The sequence below is a fragment of the Misgurnus anguillicaudatus genome, chromosome 10, assembly GCF_027580225.2.
Source record: "Misgurnus anguillicaudatus chromosome 10, ASM2758022v2, whole genome shotgun sequence".
NCBI classification, from domain to species: Eukaryota; Metazoa; Chordata; class Actinopteri; order Cypriniformes; family Cobitidae; genus Misgurnus; species Misgurnus anguillicaudatus.
Window position 1 is genome coordinate 13382059 of NC_073346.2, and position 27564 is coordinate 13409622.

At 39.1% G+C, this 27564-nt stretch overlaps 2 protein-coding genes across 5 annotated transcripts in view; one reads left to right on the forward strand and one right to left on the reverse strand.

Annotated features, from left to right (window-relative positions):
• The window catches only part of ulk4 (unc-51 like kinase 4), a 213579-nt gene extending 212253 nt beyond the window's left edge, over window positions 1-1326 (forward strand). Inside the window, exon 37 of the mRNA XM_073871899.1 lies at window positions 271-1326. Coding sequence (XP_073728000.1) covers window positions 271-334 — 64 coding nt within the window. The 3' untranslated portion in view covers window positions 335-1326. The remainder of the gene's footprint in view (window positions 1-270) is intronic.
• ctnnb1 (catenin (cadherin-associated protein), beta 1) lies at window positions 592-14014 on the reverse strand. 4 transcript variants are annotated; one of them, XM_073871900.1, is made up of 17 exons: window positions 13826-14012; window positions 6383-6427; window positions 5928-6156; window positions 5489-5738; window positions 5169-5404; window positions 4781-4985; window positions 4358-4502; window positions 4138-4241; window positions 4011-4037; window positions 3305-3643; window positions 3060-3218; window positions 2855-2974; window positions 2609-2759; window positions 2176-2297; window positions 1970-2030; window positions 1529-1754; window positions 592-1324 (listed from the first exon to the last, which is right to left on the reverse strand). In XM_073871900.1, the coding sequence occupies exons 2-16, from the start codon at window positions 6393-6395 to the stop codon at window positions 1546-1548; spliced, it is 2370 nt and encodes a 789-aa protein (XP_073728001.1). In that variant the 5' UTR covers window positions 6396-6427; window positions 13826-14012; the 3' UTR covers window positions 592-1324; window positions 1529-1545. The 4 variants fall into 4 exon arrangements, with proteins under 4 accessions (XP_073728001.1, XP_073728002.1, XP_073728004.1 ...); XM_073871901.1 differs by having other exon boundaries at window positions 4781-4982; window positions 5166-5404; XM_073871903.1 differs by lacking the exon at window positions 1529-1754 and having other exon boundaries at window positions 13826-14014.
• Window positions 14015-27564: the final 13550 nt, after the last annotated feature.

The following is a 27564-nucleotide window of genomic DNA, read 5'->3' on the forward strand; positions in this document are numbered from 1 at the left end:
GACATGAAAGATCACCTGTCAATGTTTAAATGACATTAATAGACATTGTTTAAAGGCAGAGACCTGAAACTGATCAGCTGCACACAATTTCATAATAATTTGCGATTTATAGATTGCACTTCTTAAAGCATTTGCACGTTTTATCTATAAATCACACATACGTGCTTTCGAAAAATTAGCGCAAGATTTAAGACAGTTTTTACACATTTTATAAATAACACCCCAGCATCCTAAAATGTTTTTAATTATTTTAAAATGCTTCCTTTCCAGGCACCAGTCTGACATGACAGTGGAATCACTCGCTGCAGAGATTCTGAAAGCCATTGGATCCTAAACCTACAAAACAGTTTTTATCCTGGTATTTAATTTATATTTGCACTTATTTATTAAGAATATACAGTGTTCTAAATTGTAAGACTGTTAAGCACTGAGACTACACACAAAGTCTTATACTAGTTAATTAATTTGCTTTGGTGTTAAATGGTGTTTGTTACTAGCTATTGGTTATTGTTGTAACTTTTGCCCATGAACGGGGCAGCAAGTTTATTTGCATTTCAGAAATTAAAAATAAATATGCACACAAAAATAAGATAAATTTAGGTCCATTTTATTGTTTAGCCAGGTCAAAACAAAGTCTTCAACCAATATTGCAGGCTACAATAATTAGGGGTTCTTTTCAAAACCTTTCTAAAGCTACCATCAAATAAAAGAAACAAAAGATCAAGACAAGAGAGGAAAAAAAAGAAACAGAAAATGGCCCCGACTGATTGCAAACCCTTTGGAACATGGTTTTATTAAAGCAAGAGAGCTGAATATTTGGACTTCTCCAATTCTTGGTTTTATACAAAAGCTACACAATCTTACATTTGATCAGAATACAATTCAACTGATTAATTAGTGTTCTACACCATAAACTTGATAAAATCTCCATGGATCATTAGCACTATAACTCAACACTATGAGACGGTGGAAAGGAATACAAAGTTCTGCAAAATAAAAGACGAGTATCATAAAGCAAGCTAGATAAGTACCATTACAGACGGAAATATCCTTTAAAAATAAAAAAGTAATAAAAAGTACAGGCAAGGCTAAGGTTGAAAATTCCATCTTAGGATTTGCTTTTTGGGCTTTCTTCTGTCAATCACACCAATTTCCCACCGAGAGCAGAACAAAAGTTTTACTTCCACGTGTTCCCATAGGAAACTCAGCTTGTATTAGTGTGTCAGGCACTTTCAGAGAAACTAGTCCACTCTTCTCTTGAGCCCGCTCAGCAACTCTACAGGCCGAAATCACAATGCAGGTTCATTCAGATCAGACGATACAGCTGCGGCAGAGGAAAAGAAGAAGAAGAATCGGATTAAAATCAGGAGGAGAAGAAAAAAAACTCAAAGCTGCTGCGATGACTTCAACCTCAAATTCGGAATGCACCTCAGATTAGTTCTGCTACTGGCATGCTTTACTCATGCACAGATCAAACGTGACCAGCCGCTCATTTCGAGTGCGTGTTTAGCAAGGGGTGGTGCCTCACCTAAAAAGTCATTGTATTTACAGATCAGTATCAAACCAGGCCAGCTGATTGCTGTCGCCTGGCGGGAGCCCGTCGATCAGATCCTGGGCGTGGCCGAGGTCGGGCAAACCGTCGACGGGGTAATCTGGCCCAGGGTGGTGCCCGGCCATCTCGTGCTCCATCATGGGGTCCAAACCCATGGCGTCCTGTCCGTAGCCTCCGGCGTGGAAGGATCGGTAGCTTGGGTCTGCAGACGAGGGCAGTGGGTGAGAGTGGAGAGGATGGGGTAGAGCACACACACACACAAACGTTAGAGGAAGCTCACAACGGCACAACCTCAACCTAACTAAACCAGACCGCACATGTGCAGAGCTCCAGGTTTGTTAGGTGTAGGTTGGTAAAGCAGTGGATTAGTATCACACCAAAATGCTTTGCTAGTGTTTGTGAGAAGCGTGAACTTACCATCCGGTCTGTAGCCCAGAGGCTCGCCCTGTGCGCCGATATCAAGCCCCAGATCCCCGGTCTGCAAAAGTAGCATATCAGTTACACAAATGCCTTTGTGCTCAAGGCTTGTAAAAGCAATAATTGCTCATTAAATTTAAAAACCACATCTGCCACAAAACATGCTGGGAATGTCTTATATCTACTGAAGGCTCTGTGCCAAGTACCTCGTTCCAGGTCATGGGCTCCGTTCTGAACAGAGAGCTGGTGAGCTCCACAGACAGGCGTTTCTTGTAGTCCTGAGGCTTATCCTCAGACATGCGGAACAGAACTGCAGCAGCGTATGTGGCTGTGGGTGAAAGATAGTGCACGGTTAGTGTTTGAGGACACGTTCAGCGCACCCCACACAGCCCAGCCACTGCCTCCAGTGAGGAACGGAAGAAAAACAACAAAATCTGCATTCGTTTTGTATTCGCGCTCGCTCCTTCGTGTTGATTCTCCAGAACTTTAACTTCTTTCTCCAAACTTTGTGTTGAGACATCTGGAGGCAGTGACACGGTGTGCTGCCATTATTTATATTTAATTGATGTCTTTTTGCATTATTCGTGGCGGACGCACACGACCTGCTTATTAATAAGGGAGAGGAGAGTGCACACTCACCGACGCCCTCGTTTCTGGAGTGAAGGAGCTCTGTGAGAGGAGCGGTGGCTCCTTCGGCCTCGATGGCCTCGGCTGCCTCCTTATCCTGAGCCAGCTCACACAGCACACCTGCAGCTACGCGCTGGATGTTCTCGATGGGGGAATACAGCAACTGCATGCCAAGAGTGAGAGACATTATTACTCTGGCTAAAAAGGCCAACAACTTGGATACCACGTCATAGACATAATCTAGCACTCGAGACTGACCTGAACGAAAAGTGGAATAGTGTTGAGTCCTCTGATGACGATTCTGTTGTGAATGTCTCGGGCTAGAATGTGCAGAGCTCCGGTGCACCCCTCCACGATCTCCTCCATACGCACACCCTCCTGCAACACACCACGTGCATGAATCTTTTAAATCAAACAATTCCTTAAAAAGCCAGGCTTGATCGTATGCGAGTTTTTGACTTACCACAAACTGCTGTTGCGTTCCACCCATCGAGGTTCGTCTCTGCGTGTCCTGATGGGCTCGGACCAAAAGCTGCACCAGACGAGGGATGGCACCTTGTTCTCTCAGCGGGGCATGGTTTGCGGGGCACAGTGCCAGATTACGGATCAACCCGACTGTCGCCTGGGAGAGAGCATAGGTCATTTAGGATCAGGTGTAAGGTGAGGATCAGAGCAACGTCGCTTCTGATTGGCCATTTTTTTAAATACCTTAATAAGAGGCCAATGTGAGGGAGGGTGGAGCAGTTTGACCACAACAGGCAACCCGTAGTGCAGGCGCACTGCATTCTGGGCCATCTCTGCATCCTGGTGTCTGGACGTGAGGTGACGGAGCGCGCAGATAGCCGGTTCTGTGATGTCCTCTCGGTCTCCTGCGCGAAGGACGGTGCGCACTAGCGCCTCGATGCCGCCCACTTGGCACACCATCATCTTGTTCTTGTAGTTGTTGCAGGTGAGGTTGGACAGAATTCCAGCAGCACACGTCACCACATTGATATCATCTGAGCCGAGCAACTGGACCAGGGTGCCCAAAAGACCCTCCATACCCTCCTGTGAATCAGAAGGATCCACGGTTAAGACATTGTACATACGAACCAGAGTTAACAAAAGGTTCCTGAACATCACCAGTCACAGTCATTCGTAAAACATCTACGACGAGTTACATGAGGTTGTAAGCCTATCATGAGTGACGAAACACAATCAATCTGGTAAATATACCAGAGATGTTGAAGAATTTCCACGAAATCACAACAGCTGGGTGAAATGTACACAGAACACAGGCATTACAACCAAATGTAGCGTGTGTTCATGCTCCATCGACAATGGTCGTTCACAATTTGATATCCTAACTGTGTGGGGTCGGTGCTGGCTACAGCCCGTGAACCCCGTCACGGACAAAGGCAGGAATGACCGTTACCTGCACATCTACTTCTGCTAAAGACGTCTTCTCCATGGAAACAATGTGGAGACAGAAAGAGAGGTCTCATGTAGGAAAAACAGTAGACAGCGTAAAATGCTGAGGGAAAGTGCGGGCCGAGCTGTACCTGTTTGGTGGCGGCGTCTGAAAGATTCCTCAATGTCCACAAGCAGTTCTGGACCAATCGCTGACTGGGGTCTGTGAGGTGAAGGCCGAGTGCTTGCATACCACCTGAAAACAAACGCAGTTTGTTCAGAAAGATGAATTTAGAGATGTTATTTGATCATCGGCTCCCTTCTGAACACGTGCTATAATATTGGGACTAATATGAAGATGAGTGGACTCACCAGCCTCAACAATTGCAGGTTTGTTACTGGAGCAAACAGAAAGGACTTTAAGCACTCGACTGGTGGTCCACAACAGTTTTTCGTAGGTGTATGTCCTCATGATGTTGACCAGAGCTTGTGGGCCTCCACTGGCCAGAATGATAAGCTGAAAAACCACAAAAAAATATGAGTGCACTGTTTTGATCCAGGTTAGCATTTTGCAGTCTATGCAAGTTTTAATATTATCAATGAAGAACCAGGGACACAAAGCACAAAAAGCAGGAAGCTAAGTAATATAGTTAAACATCTACTGCCAAAACCAAGATCAAAGCACATAACAAGAATCCGATCTATCCTAAAAATGGCTGTGATGCATCTGTTGCAATGCTAGACTCGAGTAACACAATGTTGCAGGGAAAATAAAACAGGTGCAAAGTTTCTTACTTTGCTTTCCTGATTGCCATATGCCAAAATCTGAAGGCAGTCTGTTGTGATGGCGAGGAATTTGACGTTTGTTTTGTTTAACAAAGCCACCATTTTCTGCAGGCCTCCAGCCAGACGGACAGCCATCTTGGCTCCTTCCTGATGCAGTAGCAGGTTGTGTAGAGTCGTGATGGCGTAAAATAGTACAGAGTCCACAGGGGAGCCAAGGAGATCAAAGCAATATTAGAGCCAAACTACAGGCAAATAATTGGATTCAGCGTATATAGCAGATCTCCGTATGACTCAGCCTTAAATTTCCACACACTGCACCTACTCTCATGACACTAATAGACTGAAGAGATATTATTGATTGGCTAGAAAAAAGTCAGATGGATGAAGGACCAACCCGAGCATCTTGACAAGAGCAGGTATGCCTCCAGATTTGAAGATGGCGAGTAGGCCTTCTCTGTGGTGGGAGAGGTTGTGCAGGGTGCCTGAGGTGCAACGGGCCGTTTCGACATCGTTGGTGTTCTGCATGGTCCTCACGATGGCCGACACCATCTGCGGAGATCTCATGATGGCGTGACGAGAAGCCTCCTTCTTGGAAAGTTGGTGCACCATTACAGCAGCCTTATTCACCACCACCTGATGAAGTGAACAATGAAGAAAACATGTTAGTGCAATACGTCACAATGCTGGCTAGTTTTAGTAAAATGCCTTCGTTCCTACCTGATCCTCGTCATTCAGTAGTTTGGTAAGCTCTGGAATGGCACGCGTGGCTAGTTCAGCATCATCCTGGTAGTTGATGAGGTTGACCACGGCGTGTTTGAGCATTTGCGAGGGCTCAGCCAGGCGCTGGACGTTGGTGGGGTGGGATGAGTCGAACTGTGTGGAGGGGATTTGCATGCCCTCGTCCAGAGTCTCGGGGAACATGGCTGCCCGGACTCTCTGGGCTCTGGTCATGGCATACTGGCCATCGATATCTGTGGGGAATCATAGCACTGTTTATTAGTACCATACTTATCAAATGCATTTGAATTATGCACTGATAATCCAAAAGTTGTCTATGAATAAAAGTTAATTTTTTTTAACAAAAGATTACCCAATGCACCAATGTTAATGCATTACATCCCCAAATAACATAAGCAAATAAATACAAATGCATCACATATCTGCTACCTGTTCCGGGTTAAAGGACTGGTTAAAACCCTGCTCCCACTCATATAACACCTGATTATCCACATCCTCTTCCTCTGGATTGCCCTTGCCACTCAGTGACGGGGCAGTGGTGGTGGCACCAGAATGGATACCAGAGTCCAGGTAAGACTGCTGCTGCCAGTGGCTGACGGCAGCTTTACGATCTGGCTCCATGGCCATGTCGAGCTCCATCAGATCAGCTGTATAGGAGGACACATGACTTATTACATACTTTTTAAAATTATTATGCAAAACTGAGAGTCATCAGTGGATAATATTGTTTATAATATGACTAGGATTACATGTTTCCAAATGCACCAAATTTGTTGTTGTAATAAAATATATGTCTTGAACAACATCTGCAGTTTCAGAAAACATGTTTTCATGTAAACAACTAGAAAAGTTGACAAAAAGGAAAAAACTTACATTGGGTTGCCATGATCCTTTCAGAGCCAAACACAGCTTTCTAATCTGAAAGACACACAGTGGTGTGGTTAATTTCCCATTTTGAGTGCCAACTTTCATACAGTCACACACTGGTCAAACACACAAACACATACCAGTGCAGCTAAAGCATACACAAGACCCAGTGTTCAGACTGAAAGCTCTCTGTTTCCTAACCTGACTGCAGCTGGGATGAAAGAGTGAGACAGGATATGCCACACTACCCACACATACACTCGTGCCAACCCCTCATCATACACCCGGGAAAAAAAGCTCATGAAAAACAATAAACAGTACAAACAGGAACTCTAATGTCTCTGTGAGAGTTCAGGGACGTTTTTGTTGACATTTTAACAAGCAGTCATCCGACTACCTCAGGAGTGTGAACTTATCAGCTACTAAAACATATTTAGCAAATTGGTTCATTTAAAAAGGTTAAACTGGCTTAAACTAAATGTCAGGGAACAGTGAATTAAACCGTAACAATATTGCTGCGTTGTCAAGATACACTTGTTTGGTGTGGATGTTCAGGTGTGTTTGAACTTTTCACACTTATAAATTTGGGGGGTGGTTTAGGTAACAATCTCATCAAGGTAGGGTGAATTCAGATTGAGATGAGTGTCAAGAACATCCTGTTCACACATCCCAGCCAACTCAAATAATTCACACTAATAGTAAACCCCTTTCATAGTTGATCCCAGAAAATTGCCATAAAATCTCCAGAGTGCCTTCTGTGTGAATGCAAACACGTCCCGGAATTGATCATGGGGTAAATCCCAGGATGGGGACCCTAGTAACATTGCTGTAACATCTCTGGAACACGTCCTGTGTGAAAAAGTCAGGAACAATGCTGTAAGATGTGTCGTAGTGATGTCACAACAACCTAGCTATTGTTCAGCTCTTTGACATAGGGGTTTTAAATGCAGATCAACGTTCATGATGAAGAAATGTCTGCAAACTGGAAAGAAACAACAGAGAGCTCCTCACTATCTGCGTTAAGATCGTTCGCAGCATACTCGAACAGCACGTCATGCGCTAGCTTATGATCAAAACTGAGAAAATGCAAGCGCATGGTTTCGAGAGAGTTAAGACGTTGCGAACAAAAATCCACCAAGAGCGCGAATACAAATCCATTATGTGTCTTTACAAAATCAAAACAATTCCAGAACTAAACCCAGACACATTATCCATGTATTTTCCATAATCTGTGAAAAAAGTGACAAGCTTGTCAAGTATGCAACGCATACTCAAAATGTGACCTCTGCATTTAACCCATCCCAGTGAGTAGTGAACACACGCACTAAAGTTGGGCAAAATGCCCCATTTTGAGATCGTCCTATCGTCAGCTTGTGAGATCGCCGAAACATGCTAGTATCGGGGGCAGGGCATTAGGTTACTCATTTATGACACTTGATTGATGGACAAAAAAATGCAAGGGCAACACGACCATGAATGTAACCACCTTAAAACTGATGCCATTAATCCGAGCACGGAAAAGCCCAGGCACTCTAAAATTTCCTGCGTGCCAGAGAGCGGGAACAGGACACTCGCTGGTTTTAACCCTCTGCACGCTAACAACCTCTCTTGTACAAGGAAATGTCCAAGCCACGCGTATTACACGCTCATGTGCGAGGAAGAGTCAGAATCATGCGCATTACAGAAGGAGTCCATGCCGTGCGCATTTAGGTCCGAGCAAGAGTCCCAAGACGCGCGCATTGAGTCCAGGTGCATGGGAGACTGCGCATGTTTATGTGAAACTATGATGATAATAACAACAGGGCTCCAGACTGCCACCAAAATTTGAGAATGTAACACTGAATTTTACATCCAGTCGCACATATGCGACCAGTAAATTTGACCTTTTTTGTGATGTGACACTGAATTTAAAACAGCACATTGTACTTTCTGCATCTATCATCAAAGTATAAGTAGAAATCTGAATATTTGGTTAGCATGTTGATTTACGGTATGTGCCCCTAAACTATCTGGTTGTGCCCCTAAAATTTTCAGTTGGGGGCCACTGTGCTTCTAGTGAAAAAAGTTAGTCTGGAGACCTGAACAACCATAACCAACTATTGTCATGAAGGCCTGCTATGGGCGATATGTCTGACTATTGTCAATACACCATCGGCACAACCCTAACATGCACTGCAAGTCGTGAACACAATATTAGGATAAGGTGCCTTGCTCAAGGGCACCACAGTCGCTGCCCGTGAGACTCGAACCGGCAACTCTCAAGTTAAAAGCCTGACTCTCTAACCACTTGGCTACAACTGCCCCCGTGTGTGAGAATTGCTTTATTTAGCTCAATTACTTCATGGCATCAGTTGTGTAAGAAGTTAATGAAAACATTATTTGTGTAGGTCACCCCTTAGAAAATAAGTTTATGAATTTACATAATAGATGAACCATTTTCAGTGATTACTGTACATTATTATTACTGTACAATGTATGTTGGTGTGAAAATGTTATTAGGGTTAATAACCTAAAACTGCTGGCAAGATCTCTCTCTTTTTGACCCCTATCTAAGTCATGTGACAAAAACTAAAGGTTTTGCAAAAACACATTCATACACATCGCCTAAAAAAAACTAAAGGAAGCACTTTTAGATTTCACCAAGTCAGTTCAGTTTCAGCAAAGTGCTGAGTTTTTACACAATTACTAGTAATAGGAGTTGCTAAAGGTCTATAGGAGCTTAAATAATGTGCTCATTGAGAAACCCCACCGCCTTCACAGCAGCGTCAATATGCACATGACATTTTTTACTGATTGCCCTTCACCATCAGCAGTTAACACCTCCTGAAGAAATACTCAATTCAGCATCTCCAACTGAGGGCCCCAATCTCCTCCTCTTTTGTGAGGCCTCCACCACAATTACCATAACACTAGCCCTGAGCCCACCTCCTTTATTCAGACATACAACACCCCTCTCCAAGTCAGTAGGGAGAGTGCACCCCTCTCCGAAATGTCCTACATTCATATGTAGCCTTGAGACCAAAACTGGCTGCCTATCTCCCTCTCTATTGTGTCTGTAAGGAAAACATACTGTTCCCTTCAGTCAAACAAGTCTTACAAAACACAAACATGTTGCAGCAAGTGAAAAGGTCAACAATGTTTCAACTAGAAGTACAGAAGTAGTTCATCTACATTGAATAACACAGCAGGTTTTGCTTTATGATGCATCATGGTGTTGGCAATTAGTCCGAGAAAAATAATGTTACCATGTAAATTCAGATCTTACGGTTTTTCACAAACACTTACTTTCAGGATTTGGCTCTCAAAAGCAGCCTCTGTTTCAAGCTGAATTGGGTCAAGTAAGAAAGCTAGACTTGCATTACAGATAATTGTGTGTGCCGTGGTGTTGTGAATATTGCAAACAGTCCATTAGAGAAAAATATAGAAACATAGCCAAGCTTCAAGACTGGAAATTTAAACAAATAAAATACAGAACTTAGCAATATAGATTAACTATTTTGTAAAAAATCTTTCAATCAACTGTACTGCTGCTTGACAATTAAATAGACCATGCTAAACTAAGTATCACCAACTAAGACCAACACAAGCTCCAAAACACACCCATGCCAGGCAGAGAACGAAAATGACACCGAAGCAATCAAAATAAATCTCTCAATCGTCTACATCACAGTCAAAACCACACATAAAAATTTCCAATGAGGAGGACTCGGTACATTGATAGTGTGTTTGATAAGGGGATGTGTAACACACAGTGCCGCTGTGGCAGTCTGCCTCGGGCTGCCGAGAGTTTCACAGCAGTCAGCCAGTCGCTCCGTCTCAGGCTTTCCAACATCTGGAGTCAATTGGACAGATAAACCCAGCAGCATACAGGCCTCAACCCCCCTCCTGCGGTATTACTGCACTCGTTCGCACGCAATGTGAGGTGCCAACTGAGCCCCAGTCTGCGAAAATCCCACACACTACACTACGATTTTTCATTGTGTGGTACGACGCTGCTCGCTTTACTTTGGCTCGGTTTGCTTTTTCATTGCAGTTTAATGCCGTTTCAGAGTGGGTGGGATTATAGACTTATCGTTACAGTCGCACAGCCTCTACTGCCTTATCATCATAAAAATGATACAAAAAAGCGCTCAACACAGGCAAACAAAACATATTTATGGAATGGTGTTCTTGTTCTCGGCATGCAAATGTTTTTTTTTACTGCTAAAAGGGAGTTTGGGAACTTGTACAACAAAGCACAGATGACAACATCACTTGGTTTGCATGTAGGAATGGGGCTGGTAGTGATGATTTTCTCTTTAGTATCAGTATGGCTTGCTGGGGAGCCTCAACCAAGGTGTTACTGAAAAAAGTATTAGGTACTAGGGTACTGTACACAGTGGAAAGCCACCGAAGAAGTGAGATGTACCTGGCCATACTATCCAATGAAAAGCACCATTAGATCTATGGTTTAGCAAACACTGGGCCTTTTCATTTACATAAGCATCTATGCATTTGGCAGATGTTATCCAAAAGACTTCCAGTTCAAGATATACGTTCTTAATCTGTGTACCCTGGGAAGCAAACATACAACCTTTATCGCTGGATTTTATAATCAACCTGAACAGCATGTGTGGGACTAGAATCAACAAGAATTTCGCTCCTGTCAATTTGAACACTTCTTTCCCTATTCTTATTTCATAGACATGACAACATCCCAACCCTAATATCCACATGCGTCTATTTTTTTGTTGTCTAGCCATCCTGCACATTCAAAAAACCAAACTGAAAACCTACTGGTTCTAGAATCTACTGGTTGTTACATGGGTTCAGTTGCACAGAAAGCTAACAAAGATGAGATAAACAATGAATCTGACTTGGAGCTTGGCACACAAATCTATGCGATGGCTCAAGCAGAAGTTCAGAGTCAGCATTATGAAGAAAATCTAGTGCATTACAACAGTTTAAAGCTAAAACTAGCATGCAGCTTTAATTTTCCCAACGTACTATAAATTCTTAAGAGATGCCCTTATATAACAGGCAGGTTTCACACACACACAAAACTGCACCAAACCAATATTATCCTTTTGGGTTGACATACCCAAACATATTCGCACACATAGGCGAAGGCAAAACATGGCTACAGAAGAGACGAAAAAAGCAAAACAAACTAAAGCTTCTTCCAAATACCATTCCCCAATAAACGATGGGCTCCCCCGAAGAAACCCGAGGAGGCTTGAGAAGACCAAGGCATTTGTTTGTAATCCTTGGCATTCATACCACCCCAAATGGCTCAAGCTAAGTGCCTGTTGTGACCTGGGGCATGAAGCTCAGATAGTGATTTCAACACCTGTGTTAGATATCAGAAATCTGGCTATTGTGTGGAGTGTTTCACTGGATCCGGTTAGTTGCTAGCTTCCAGCAATATCCTATATAGTTATAATTCTGCTATGAATGTGTAATTTGTGACTAGAGATGCTGTAACACCATAATTCTGCGCATGTGTTATCGTATGCATTTACCTTGGCTGGAATTGCTGCATTCTGAATTCATATACCGGACCCATATCCAAAACATACTATATACAGGGCTCCAGACTAACTTTTTTCACTAGGAGCACTGTGGCCCCCAACTGAAAATTTTAGGGGCGCAACCAGAAAATTTAGGGGCACACACCAAAAATCAACATGCCAGCCAAATATTCGCATTTCTTCACATTTCCACTGTATTACTAATAAATACTTTAATGACAGATGCAGAAAGTACAATGTGCCGTTTCAAATTCAGTTTCACAATACAAAAAAGGTACAATTTACTGGTTGCACACTCTCAAATTTTGGTGGCAAAATGCATGTCTGGAGCCATGTATACATATATGAGCCAAAACAGCCATTCACTATTAAAAAGTTGGTGCGTGAAAGCTTGAAGTATACAGAAAGGTTGACAAACAAGGTATGCCAAAGACACCAATGCCTTAAAAATGCCAGCAAGTAAACAATGTATGGTTAAAAATAACCCTGATAAACTTGAAGTGGCATTTGACTGCCAAGTGGCATAAGTGGTAATGTCTGAAGACTATTTTTGAACTATTCAATGTCTGATCAATGTATCTTTGTATTCTTTATCAATGACCTTTACTAGTATTCTTATTAATGGCTGAGAATCTACATGTCAACAATAATCAATTTACATAGTCTACTCCTACAATATGGACTAGTTAGTATAACCAGAGGTTGAATAAGACTCATTAAAATGCCTAATGCTTTTTACTATCAGGCAGTAAAGTTACACATTACATTACCTCTTGCATGTTAATGGAGACTCAACATGATAGTGAATAATGAACATATTTGCTTTACCTTTTAAAGCAAAACCAATGCCCGCTGCCCTTATAGGGTTAGTTGTGGTGTATACACTAAAAATGACTGATTTAATATTAATCATAAACCCACGTCATTAAAATAAATAAGCCAATTGGAGTGCAGTATAGTAGATACGTCTCAGGATGCCGTAATCTCACTTTGAGCAACAAACACCCACTGATACAGATGTGTATGCTGTAGTAACGAGTGACTCAGTGGGGTGCCGGGTTACGTTATGGGTTATGTATTCGGAATTAGGGTATGTCCGTCCGCAAACCCCGTGTGCGCGCATCGAGCCCGACTGTCCCCACCCCCATCAGCACGAGCTCCAGAGTCAGATTTCACTCAAGCTCCTCCTTGACTTCCTCTCAACGGCCAAACACTTTAAATGTCTTTGTTTCTGTCTGAGACATTAAATTATGGGTCATATTCATTGTGTTTATTATTACACGATATTATTGACACCGTAAGTGTTTATAACTCAACACGATACCGCCGGTCACGCCTTTGAGTAGGACTGAAACATGTTACGCAAAATTGAACGATACAGATTTTAAGATGGCTTGAGAAAAATAGGAAAAATGTAAAAAAAAAACAGCGTGTCTGGTTAATACACCAAACGAGAACACTTGGTTGAAAAGTCAAGTACACAACAGCTTATCCACGTTAGTTAAGTATAAACTAACTTTTATTCTACAGCCACACGCAAGCCCCAAACCAAAGACAAACAAACAACTCTAGTCTTTAGATTAGACAAAGAGAATTAACACGCCATATTTGAAGTAAAAATGAGCAATGGGTCCAGTTTAAGGCTTGTTAAAACGTTACCCACTCCCCACAAAACACTTTTCGAGCCCTTAAAATGCTAACCAGTTAGCACCAAAGAAACGAAAGGTCTAACTTGGAGCTTTAAACACAGTTTGTAAATTATAAACCGTGTATTACAGTGTGATAAATGTCCGTTAATGTGTGTTAGTGTGCGTGTGAAAAACGGCCGTGATTTTTTCCAGTAGTATGTCCACCTCGTTTCCCAGAGCTGCAGTAAGACATTCCGTCAAAACATGGCATATATAACAAGCCACGCACTCTCTTTCCCACCAACACTTACCTGTGTCAAAAGCTGTATATTCCTCTGTCGCCTTTCAATACCTCAACCCGGAAAAAAATGCGACAATCCGTTGAGAAAACGTTTGAGAATGACCTGCAGCGCACGGCAGCCCCTGCTGAGTGGATGTGTGCGCGAGGAATCCGCGCTCGCGTACCAGCAGCACACGGGAAAGATGGCGTCACTCCATATGCGCTCCAGCCATTATAAAAACTCCTACCCACACCGTATTCTGCCGCCTTCCGATAAACTAGATCCCACGTCGTTCGAAGTAAATAAAGTAAAAGCCTTTTCCGTAACTAACCATGATTTACAGACACTTAATATTTTAGTGTTTAAAAGGTATGTGATGTTAATATCAGAAAATGTGAGATCGATCTCAGGTGAGTAAGATGTGAGGATTCGTGCGCATGGATACGCTAGCTACACGGCTGTGGTGCGACAAGGGGGCGCACCTATTCATTAAGTTTTATGACTATCGCAGTAAAGATCGTTTGTAGTATTTAGGAGAAACAGCAGGACAAGACAACAAGCGTCAAATCATAAATACAATCTGATGATTTCTTTGTGGAAATGGGTGTTTATAAACGCTTCAGGAAAGTGACGCTCGGCGTTATAATTTAAGTGGCGGAGGAAGTTTTTTTTCTGTCTCCAGTAGAACAATGCAGCGGAACTACTGGCGCAAATTACTCAAATCTACTTAAACATGCTGGGCTTATTTCTGTATTTAATGTAATCAAAGACCAGATTAAGGTTCTTTCGCGTATTATGGCCGACAGTACACTATTCTACGCATGTAAATTGTCGTATCATTGGCATCTGAAAAAATATCAATAAATATCTTAGATGAGGACAGTGTGTGGCTTTTAAACGTACATGCTTTGCCAATAACCAAAACAGTATTTTTATTGTGACTTTGTGCCTGTCATGTTGAGACTGGTTTGTTCTTACCTTAATTTGTCCCTGAGTTCCCATGAAAAAATAGAGAGAGGAGGGGCTGAGGGCACACAACAGTGCCAAAACACACACAGCACTGTTATTAATTCATATTACAGTTATCTTTATTTTTCACGGTAAAAACACAAAGTTTGGTGACATTGTGTGCACTGTGGCAACATGTGCATTACATTGATATGTTGCAATGTTTAAAATGGTCTCGACAAACTAATAAAAACTGTAAACTAATCACCACTGAATTTACAACACACTACAAATGTGCAATATATGTCAACAGTAATCAGGATTTGTGCGTTTTAGTGCTCACTGCTTAAATCTATACATAATAATAATTATTTACATTATAAATAAAATAAGCTTTATATTCTTTGTTGCATTGGCTGGTTCAAATAAAGTAATCAATCTTCAATCTGTTGGATTAAAAGTATAATAGTCTGTTTTATATACAAGTAAGGCTTTTTTAAATATTAGTATACTCTTACTCCGCATGCTGTAGTGTGTACTGGATTCAGAATAATGTACAGCATTAGGTTACAGAATAATGTTAGCATTTAGCATTAATATCTTTTCACATTTCTTTAAATGTAAACAATGATCATATATATGTATATATAGTATTTCTTTCTGTCAATCTTGTATCTAATCAGTTAACATTGAATTTTGCAAATAAACTATTATAATTTGTTAACCACCCTTTTATAGCATTTGTAAATACTAAATTATATTTTAAGCTACCAGTACAAATAATACTACATTTCTTATTTAAATTGTGGAAACCATGCTAGGATTAAACAATACATTTAATTTAAATTAAAAATTATTAGCAGACCCATGAGTGGTGCTACTGATTATTATTGTCTTGCTCAGATAGATAGATAGATAGATAGATAGATAGATAGATAGATAGATAGATAGATAGATAGATAGATAGATAGATAGATAGATAGATAGATAGATAGATAGATAGATAGATAGATAGATAGATAGATAGATAGACAACAACAACATCTAGATTTTTAGAATAACAAAACAACAAACATGCCTCATAAAATATAACATAACTTGTAGCTTTATTCGGATAAATTCTGTCTGTTGTTATCATTTTTGTATACACTTGCTTGAATCTTAGTCATGTTTGCCCTGGCATTCTCCAACAGAAGGACCTTACTGTATTCTGTAGATAAAAAACAATGAAAAGGACTGAAAAAAACAGTTTGCTCCTTGTTTCTTTATTTAGTTGTAAAAACCAGCATGTTATAAATACGGGTTTAGGAAATAGAAAGAACAAAAGAACTCCTTCAGTCTTTTTCTTACACACGTCAGGATTACATATGCATCTCCTGCCTTCTCCCAGTAGGATCAAGCTGTGAGAAGAAGTCACAGGTCTTGCGCATAGCCAGGAGTGCTGGTTTACCTAAAGGAGAGCCGAGGTCACATCCCGCAAATCTTTGCTCTCCTGCTGTAGTATTTGTGTGTGTGAGAGAGAGATAGTTGGTTTATTCAGAGAATGGCAGCATTTTCCCTCGGGAAGCCGAAGGAATTGAAGCTGTGTGCTGAGGGAGGGGCACCTTTCTCTGCACGTGAATGAAAGGGGCGCGCTAAAACCCACTTGTGTGCTGGCATGATTGTCTACCGTGACCCCGACTTCACCAAAGGTCTTGAACCAACATCCTGGCTGTCACAATAATGCTGGGCAAGAGCCAGCCACTTTTTGCTTATAGGTCCATGAATAGATGAGAATGCCAAAATAGAAGAGAATAAAATCTTTACACCTCTCATTTGACTTTAAAAGTTTGCTTTTAGATAAAAATGATGACAGATGATATAAAGATGATAGATAGTTTGGAAAAAATTGTATTAGACATTAAATTATATTATATTCAACACAACACTGATATGAAGACTCAATTTTACATCAGTGTTTACATGACAAGATACATACGCTGTTAGTAAAGTCAAAATATTTAACAATATATTTATGCATGTTTTTATAAATAATAACTTGCATAAATGATCATTAGTGTCATGGTTAGTATCTTGTTACAATTCATTTTGTAAATATCCAATACATTCATTTAGTTTCATTCAAAAAAAATTAATACAAACTTATTGTAAAAAGTATTTATTTCTGAAAAAAGAAAAAGAAAATTATGTTTAGGTGCAGGTTTCCATAACACACAATTTTAAACAATATACCATTATCAATCATTATTTATATAAATTAATTAAATATTGTGTTAGCAAAGTAAACAAGCGGTAAAAGTTGCTTAATGTTTAGTAATATTCATTCATTTTTACAGATCAGAGGCAGTGTTAAGCCATAAAAAACACATTGTTCAAATATGATATAACAAAACATGACATACACATTCAATTAAAACCACCATGATCTAAACACATTATATATATATATATCATATAGTAAATATTGTGAAGATTTTTCTGGACAAAACATAGCATACACATTTTTTTTAAATATTAGTATGCAATAATTTAAATTAAATAATTTCTGTAGGCTTTGTATTTTTATAAAACAAAAGAAATTCACAATGAAATATTAGAATCAAAAACAACAATTAGGAAACATGTTTGGGATTTGGACTGACATTTAGGATGAATTTAAATCAATATCTGTTTGCACTATTCTTTGTAATAAAAGGTCAAATAAAAACACTGACCTATCCTTTATGCCTCTCAAGTCATTTTAATAGCAATATACCATATTTAATTCTTGGAAATACATGTAAACATGATAGATAAAAAAAACATTATATTCTACCACAACATTAAAACAAAAACATTGTCAAAATTGTATACACTATCTTCAGTTTATTTAAAAACTAAAAACACCACTAGTAAATATATAGCATTAAGTCTCTCGCAGTATTTCCTGATTAATTTGACATGCTCTACAACTTTTATAGTGCGGCTGTGCAACTCTTAAAAACCAAATATCCAATGAGCTCCATACATCTCAGAGTAATCTCGCACGCATATACAAATACAAAGCTTCTTTTCAGCATGCCGACTCAAATTCTCTTCAAAGGCTCTCCGCTTTGTAAGGTTGCACAGGCAACAATATCTGTGTGCGGACCAGCCCCTTTTGTGTTCTGGTTCATTGTGAGGTTCAAAAACACAGACTAAAGACCCCGGCACATTCAGACCACCACTTTTATCCCAATTGATGCTATTGGAATCTCCAATACTGAATAAAGTTCAAGATTCCCAGATCAATTCATTGTACTGCCGTGTGATTGTAAACAGGGAAACCAAGTTATGAAGACAGCATTTAAACTTTCAGAATATTAGTTGGACCCTTGGAAAAAAAATCTGTGAAAAGAAAATTGAGTTAAAAAAAAGAGAGAGAAATAAGGCTTGTTATTTTACCTTTTCATGCTAATTTTATCATAACATGTGTCTATTATCATTTTATCTTTATTTGCTTGGGTGAATCACCCACACTATAACAGTGTTTTTATTATTGTAAAAATATGTCACATGTTATTTTAATAATATAATTTAATTCAGAGCTTTTATTGTGCTCACAATAAAATGTTTATATTTTTAGCCTGTTACAATGCTGGTAATTTAAAAATGAACTTTTTGCACATGCAGATGGCAAATTCAATCTTATTCAATTAATGTATAAATGTAACAATAAATCATTATTATAATATTTGAATAACAATAAAATAAACTGCATAGTCACTTCCCTACTCACTAATATGTCTGTGTTGTACACAGATACCCCCCCCCCATCTTCTGCAAACCAAGAACGGATAAAAGGCCGATCTCCGCATATGCAACAGCAAAAAAAATTGATGGAGATGTGTTCAGTTCTCTGATGTGAGCTGTACGCCATTTAGTTGCTGTTTATTGTTGTTGTTACACTTTTCATCTTTTAACGGTGCTTTGATTTGTTTATATCTTGCTTCAGGGTAGATTAATACAAAAATAACAGTCAGCACTAATAAGTGTTCGTGAAAAATAGCAAAATCCATTGACAATTGTTATAGTCATTAACTATAATAAGATTAAATAAAATAGAAAAAATATGATGGCAGTTCAGTATTGTTTAAAATAATGTTGCTCTTTATTTATGCATTGCATTGCATTGCATTGAAATAGCCTAACTATTTGTGTTCTCATAATAATGTCAGCTTTGTTAGGGCCATGTCACAAAAAATGCACTTTGCTATTGTTAGTATGTTACAATGTCTACGAGCTATAGGTTTGTGCTGGAGAATATAAAAATGTGCCTTCATAAACTCATATGGTAACATTAATTGAACCTTATTTAAAAACTAAATAATAAATGTATAATATCTATTATTTCACAATTTAATATTTTGTAAACATGCATTTTAAATCTTAATCATGTCAAACAAATAAACATCTGCAGCATCATGATATGCAAGCACTGCTAATATTAACAAATGTGTCACATGACTATACATGACTTATATTTAATCAATATATTTATAAATGTAATTAATCTACAATCTTTCCTTGGCCGTGCATGCAGTAAATTAATTTATTTTATTTCACTACGTAATAAACTAGTGATTAAATATTTTGACTGGCAGATGCCTCGATTTGAAACACAATAAGCAGGGAAACTAAAACATGGCACACATCAATTCAGAGGACGAAAACACTTGCTTGCTGAAAAAGCCCAGCTGAATCAAAGGCAGCTTAAAACACTATAATAGTCCTGAAAAAAAGAGAAAGAAAGAATAGACGGAGAGAAATGGGTGGAATATAATCTCATCATACAGCGTCCACGCTGCCTATTTACATCGAATGCAAAGGGGGCACGTCAGCCTGCGCATCCCTGCCGCGTGATGTGAAAAGCATGAACAAATCACAGACACAGCTCATCTGTGTTTATATTTTCGCACAATGAAAAACCTGCTCTTTGTATAAACACCCCCTTTCTGTATTATTGTATAAAAACTCCCCCTCCCCAAATCCATCTATCCTGTCTTCCCTTAACAAAAATGATAATTAACTTCTTGCTTATTTTTTAAATTGCTTTCTTATTTGAAAAGCTTATAATTATGTCCTGATGCTGGTTTCGAGCAATGCGGTTTAGCACTTTCTGCCAGACACACTGATGCTTCTCTATTGTTCGCACGGACAGTTAGGGTCCTGAAGGGGTTATATCAAAAATGCTCTTGTCGTCTGATGATGTGGATAGCCATCTGTATATGTCTTATCATCTAAAAACAATGCAAAATAATACCAAAGATGCAATATTCAGATTCCCTTTGCACTCAGACAGACACCCTTGCATCACTCATACTGACCCCCCCACCTCCCCTTTCTAACATGCACAATGCTTCCTTCATCCTCCACACCAAACTCAGCCAAAGCTCAAAGTTTACAGCATCCCATACACAATGATTTGCATTCTGCCCACTGGAATCACGCCTGGATGTTCTGAATTTTTCAGTTGCGTCACATGCATTTTTCAGACGGACTGACAGAATGCAGACAGTGTGTGTGACGTATGTGTGTGTGTGTTGCAGGAAGGTTGGTCCTGATCTAGCCGCATTGTTCAGTATCCTCACCTTTGCATCACCAGCTGTACATTTCTGCCGATGGAAACTGACTATGCATAGAAAAATGCTTGCACATGTTAATTTCAGAACAATATAGTATGATGCATCGCAAAAGCTGACTGTGTTGGCCGAAAATATCAAATGCAGCCACCTTTACACAAAGCCATTTCACTTAGAGCTCAAAATACAACAATATCACATCTATAGCCTATTTCAGCAGCAGTATTGGTGATAAGGAACAACATGCTCACCTCCCTCTTCCTGCTCATGACCGCTGGCACACCGCATCCATCTTGCACTACCAGCCAATACATATCGAACGACAACTAGTTCTCCCACAGTCCACTCGATCTTGCTTCATACGAGCTATAAAACCAAAGAGGAACCAGCCTGAATCTTTTTCATCTACAGCGAGCGAGGAACGATGTGACCGCCACTCCTCGTGAGCCCAACTTTCATGTAAGCCGGCGACAGATGCAGCTTTTGGGTCTTTTTTTTGGGGGGCCTCTCCCCAATATTTTAAGCCCAATTTTCTATGGTTTGATTTAGGGACGATGGGCTTGATGTGGGGAATGAGACAGCAGGCTCAGCGGGGGCCATTAGCCATGGTGTGGTGGCCGACTTAAAAAGAGTTCAAGCTCCCGCGAGCCAAAGGAGGAGGGAAATCCCCCGAATCTTCCTCACCCACCTTCTTCTCTTTGGTAACCTGATGATGGAGTTGATAATCATCAGTCTCCATCAGTCCAATGTTTACCTTAATGGATGGATAACTTTTTTGAACTGAAGGGTGTCAGAACATTCAATGTATTGTTTGTTTGTGGTGTTCGTGTAAGTCATCACATTTATTTAGTCACAATTTTCATATTGATCGGTCATGTGAACCAAAGCTAGTGAGCACTTGATGCATCCATAAAACGAATTGAATAAAATTAAGCATCAAATGGCTGGAAATTGATTGTGCTTGGCTTTCTCCTACATAATGGATATTAGTTCGACAATTCAAGTAAGTTGCAACTAGTGGCAAATGCATATCTACTGCCGGACCATGAGGGAGCCTGGGTGGGCCTTGGCCCCCTCATTTACATGTCTGCCCCCTCAGATTTCCAATTTCTTAAAATAAAATAAATAAGAAAATGTTGATTTTTAGTCTGATTGATAGATTGACCAATCAAAATGCTGCACGGTAAAATGCAGCTGTTTTCAAACTTGATTGGATTAGCTCATGTCACGTGTTGTTGTAAGTAACTTACGCTGTCATCTTCGCATGAGAGTTCATTAATATTCGGTGACAATGGCAGCTGGCGCGCAAAGTACAATATTACGCTTTTTCAAAAAAGCACAGAAAGATGAGCGAGAAGGAGAAAATGTGCCATCTACATCATCTGAGTCTACTTCATGTTCTACTGAAATGCAAACGGTGAAGTAAATATGTTGTTTTAAATTTGTACAGGTGTTAAGCTGTTTTATTTATAGGTGTTAATATATATAGAGTTTCATTTTTCCCTAAAACATCCTAAAACTTCATAATCAATAAGTCTAAAGTAGCATGGCAGCTAATATAAAGATTTAAGTGAATATTTGTCCAGTCATGGTCCATGAATATATCACACCCTTAAAATATTGGATTGGTTTAATCCATTGTTGGGTAAATATCAGGGGCGCAGGAAGTTAGGTATGCTGAGGGTGCTGCAGCACCCCCTAATTTCACAAGATTGTAAATGCAACACAACAATTTTGGTTCTATTATTATTTGGGTCTATCTATTACATTATACGTGCAAATAGCATGCCTTCTTCTTACTTTCTCCATTGTTTGGTTGTAAAACTAAAGTTTAAAAAAGACACACATCTTCAGTGGCATAGGGAGAAGTGAGTAATACTCATAGATCTATTGACATGATATCCCTGCCAATTCTGCCAATATAAAGTATAGATAACTGTGGGCGAGCCCAGCAGCTGGGTTGACATTAACCCAGAAAATGTTTATATTTGACCGAACAATGGGTTAAAACAACCCAGTATTTTGGGTTGAAACAACCCAGCGTGGGTTAAATTACAACCCAGCTGGCTGGGCTCATTCTTTTTTGACCCAATGCTGTAACCCAAATTTTTTTTAAAGTGAATACATGCAGACACTTTAAAAAGAGTTAAATTTTTATTAATTAAGAAAGAATATTAAAGATTTACAATTTCTGGACCTCTGTGACATAATAGCTGGTTACGGACATACAAACAACGCCCCCACCTAAAACATCTTCCCGTGCCCATGGTAAAATTTTTACATAAATGTTATAAAGAACTTTTATAAATAAACCTATGCTGGGTTGATGTTATCCACACATGGGTTGAAAAATCCAGCATTTGAATTGTTCCCATAGTCATGACAAATACATTTATGACAAATTAACCAGCTGTTTTTGATTGATCTAGCTTTCTCCACTATCTATTCAGTCTGATCATGATCTTAAAGACTGCCAAATCTGATCTTTTTTGTAATGAAATAAAAATGGTCATACATTTCACACTATAAAATCACTGCACCTACATTTTTTTTGCTGCCTTCAATTTTTTGTTAAATCAACTCAGATTTACAAGTCATATCAACTTATAATTATTTATCTTGTTGCTACAACTTAGAAAATGAAGTTGACATAATTCAACAATATTTGATAAGTTATAACAACTCATCACTAGTAAAGATAAATTAAAGTAAGTTAAAATGACTTCTAAATCTGAGTTGATAAAAAATTAAGGCAGCAAAGAATTTTTACAGTGCACTGTAAAAAAATTCATTGTTGTACTTAAATTTTTAAGTTTAATCAACTAGAATTTACAATTGATTTAAAGTTTAGCCTTATTTAAAGGCTAGTATGGAGTTGAATTTGTTAAAGATATTTCAACTTTATTTTTAAAATATAAACTCCTTACTAGTCAAGAAAGTTGATTAAGCTGAAAAATTTAAGTTCAACAAGGAATTTTTACGGTGTACGAGATTGCATTAAAAAACAAGAATTAGTTTAAAGAACATTTTCACTGATTCAACAGCAGATAAAGGTGATAACCCCAATGTCATTATATAAAACCCACTGCAGTAAAACAGACAAATAACTACCTATCTGTTTTTAAGTATACTTTTTTAATGATGCCAAGTAACTTGATCTATTTCAGCAGGTTTAGCCAAACACTTAATGATGTTTTCCGATCATGTCTCGATTTTAAATCTTAATATGTCTAATCACATGTTGGTTTAGACCTTGTTCTCAATCTCAGCAGGGTTCCTCCAATTACACCTCTGATTAAGACGCTCATGTGCGAGAAAACTAATTGGTTTCGTGCTGCAGAGAGCTGCTCCTTTTTTCGCCAAAGACTTAAAACAAGAGCCACTGTGAAGGAAAAACAAGACCATCGCTATCCTTCACTTCATTTTTTCCCCAGTGGCCGGGGTTATTTTGAAGAATCCCTAACCGAGAACAGCTTGGAAAAACAGCGCTTTGTACCTGTTGCCTCCATCTTGTTTTCCGATAACAAGCCGGCAAGAAAACAGGGACGAGAATTTACCGCTCAATAACAATAACAGCAGCATCTCCTCTCATCCTCTTCAAATTAAATTTAAAATCTTGCATTATCTACTCAACAGCTGTGAAGGAAAGCATACGCTCCCCTCTGTTACATTTGTTTTCTGTTGCTGGCCGGAACGTCTGTTTTTCCCCGCTCCCTAAGCCCTGATAAGGCTGTCTGTGAAGGCCAGTTGTGTGTAGAAGCGTAGGAGGATGGGAACGCCGGTTGGTTGGGGGGTTTGAGAACCGGTGACATTTGTTCCTGGGTTTTGTAGAGGACTCCTGCTGTGTTGCGGTGGGCTTAGGCGAAGCTTCTGAAGCCGGTCAGCCAGGCCTTCAGGAGCTCTAACTAAGCTCCCTTCCCCCATATACACACACAACACACATACATGAACACATGAACAATTTTATAGGTGCACACAAAAATTCGCATTGTCAAATTAGAAGCATTCGGCCCATGGGCGAACTAGCAAACATGCATGCCGAGATGTGGGGTTTGATAAATTCAGTCTTGTGAATGAATGCATTGCAATGCACACACAAAAATTTAAGAAAAGGAAAAAAGGATATCAAACAGCGCATACTAAAATGTTACCTGTCCTTAATATATATATATATGTCTTTATATGTTAAAGTGCATTACACAAAGGCATACTATTGGTGCTTGTAGATGAGTGCTTTGATTTATTAGATATCTTGTCTCCTTGTCTATTACATTCCCAATGAATGATTAATAATATCCACAAGCTCATCCACCTCCAGTATTTCATCCTTATATAGCCGAGTGCCCTGTGACAGCTATCATGCAAATCATCTCAATATTCCTATGAAATGATGGCATCAGCAATTCCAGTTCACTGAAAATTGCTTGCCGATCTAATCACACGGACACAAAGAAGCATGCGAGATGGATATGATGGTAGTTTTAATGCATTTTTTGATTCCGAGACATAGTCAACGATCTTAAAGTCTTCATTTTCCTATAATGTTCATCTCATTTACATTATGCGTTTGGCAGATGCTTTTATCCAAAGTGTCAGTGCATACGCCCTCTACATTTGAGCAGTACTTATATAACCTGTGACTTCGAGTTGCAAGTGCAATGTACTACCAGTTGAGCTATAATTTTTCTTTGCCTGTGGGTCTTGCCAACACAATGTTATCGCAATTTAAGTATTTTACAAGTGGCTAATTCGTATCACATTTGTACGTTTGTGTATGATTGCTTTTACCCTTTGATGCTGGGGTTAGAAGTGCAGTTAGGGGTGGGGTTTCATTGTTGTTGTTTTTTTATCATAATCATACGTTTCATTAGGGTTGTTCCGATTCCGATACCAGTATTGGAAATGTGGCCGATACCACAAAAAATTCTGGCATCGGAATCGGCGAGTACTTCAACCCATGTAACAATCCGATACCATTTTCTTAATAAACCTAGTTATGCTCTTTATAGCTAACGCTAACGTCAACGCCGCAAAGCAAAACTCATTTCTTCTTTGCAGCTCTGAATGCAAACACCAGGAAGTTGCAACACGCATGACGCAACCAGAGCGGCGAAGAAATGAAAGTGCGCATGTGCGCTGTTTTTTAGTATTTTTAGACTAATACAACGTCGACATGTCTCATATGCATGCTGCATTTTCGATGGGTTGCACAAGTATTAATAACTTTAAACGAGTAACTTAATATAGCATTTGAAGACGCGTCACCCCGAAGAACACGATGGTTACACTCAAGTCTCTTATTTCATTACATTGTGGCTACACTTGGAGTTTTTGAAGGAGCTTTATTTTGCTTTTGTATTTAAAATCTGAAATGCCTTTTGTTTAACAAAATTGTTCCTGGCCTTTTAAGTTTTAAATAGATTATTTTGTTATATTCTTCATATAATTTTTTTACTCCTGATTTGTTGCACTGTTTTATGCTACCCAGTCTCAAAAAGTTTCGTGATATAGTGACATATTTTTTGATTCTTTTTTCGTGTTATTATCACAAATTTTTTCGTGACCGTATAACAAATTCCTGTTTTCGTGTGATTATCACGTATTGGTTACTAAACTGCTTTTTCCTATTTTTAAACCATTGTCGCTTCGTTTTAGGGTTAGATTTGGTGCTTGCATTAGAATGTCACTTTATATATTGGTTTATACTATTTTTTCTGATTAATTTTTTATATGTCGCCTGGCATTAGGGTTAGAGTTGGGTTTGGGTAGAGATGTCATTTTATGTAAATTTAACCCTAAACCGAAGCGACAATGGTAAGAAAATAGGACAAAACAGTTGAGTAACCAATACGTGATAATCACACGAAAACAGGAATTTGTTATACGATCACGAAAACCGCGAAAAAATCTGTGACTATATAACGAAATTTCGTGAGACTGGGCTGGTTTTATACAGTTATATTCTAAAACTAAAATACCTTTTCAGTTTACAGTGTTACATTTGTGTCTCTTTTTCACTTAGGAAAAATAAATAATATTACTGTCAAATGTCTTTTAGATAATACAATTACTCTAGTTCACTGTTTGTATTTGTTCATGTTTTATACAGGAATAAGTCTGAAGCACACCATAAAATAATTATATCCATTCATACAGGGCTAGTATGTACAGCTGTATATTATACAGATACACACCCAGGTATCGGATCGGTACTCTGTATCGGCTGATACCCTGAGCCCAGGTATGGGAATCGGTATTGGGAAGAGAAAAATGGTATCGGAACATCTCTAGTTTTCATACAAATTTGAATTCATGCGAATTAGCCAACTTGTAAAATTCCCACACAAATTCCCATAAGATCAGGTTTGTCTCATATGGGTGTCTTTAAATCAGTGTTTTACGGTATGCATGATACCTGGAGTAATTGTGTATGTATATATATGAAGACCCAGGAACGTATTTCTCAAAAGTGTAGGTGATAACGTAAGCATCAAGGAGCAGGAGCAATGAAACAGAAAATTAAAATTCAGAGTAAACAAGCAGAGTCTGACATTATTGCTGTATTAGACCAAGTGCTGTAGGCCAATTTGGTGAGCTAGTTTAACAGCCGCCCCAAATGGGATTTGATTTGTGTGTATGTGCAGGGAGAGAGTGACTTTGTACTGCAGGTGAACGAATATCTCCAGCTCTCAGACCCTGGACCCCCGCTGTTTTCAATCAATACCATTAGAATGCCTGAGTCTACTCACCCTGACTGTAATCTGCTCTGTTTCTCTGCCAGCACCCTTCTTACTATTATCAGTTAGATAAGCCTTGAAAGATGGGTCATTTTTAATGTTTTACATCTTTGGATTATCAGAAGGAATAGTGAAAAGCAGACGGCTGTGTATGAATATATGTCAAAACATAAAACTGACAGTAGGTGAACTAAATCCTTTCTATTACCGTGTAGTAACACTTTAATAAGGTTGTATTTGTTGATATTAGTTAATGCATTAGCTCACATGAACTAAAAATGAATAATAATTCTACAGCATTTGTTAATTTGAGCTTTTCCTAATACATTTTTAAAGTCAAAAGTGTTAACATTAGTTAATGCACAACGAACAAGTGCACTGACATTAACTAACATTAACAAAGAATAAAAATGCTGTACAAGTATTGATCATTATTAGTTCATGGTAGCTAATGAATTTACTAATGTTAACAAATACAACCTTA

What these genes read in the sequence shown, in the direction of transcription:
- ctnnb1 (XM_073871900.1), bottom strand. An exon ending in CCGGAACAGGTAGCAGATAT is followed by an intron (nt 5,739 to 5,927) that starts GTGATGCATTTG and finishes CCCCACAGATAT; the next exon opens with CGATGGCCAGTATGCCATGA. An exon ending in TACTGAATGACGAGGATCAG is followed by an intron (nt 5,405 to 5,488) that starts GTAGGAACGAAG and finishes TCACTTCATCAG; the next exon opens with GTGGTGGTGAATAAGGCTGC.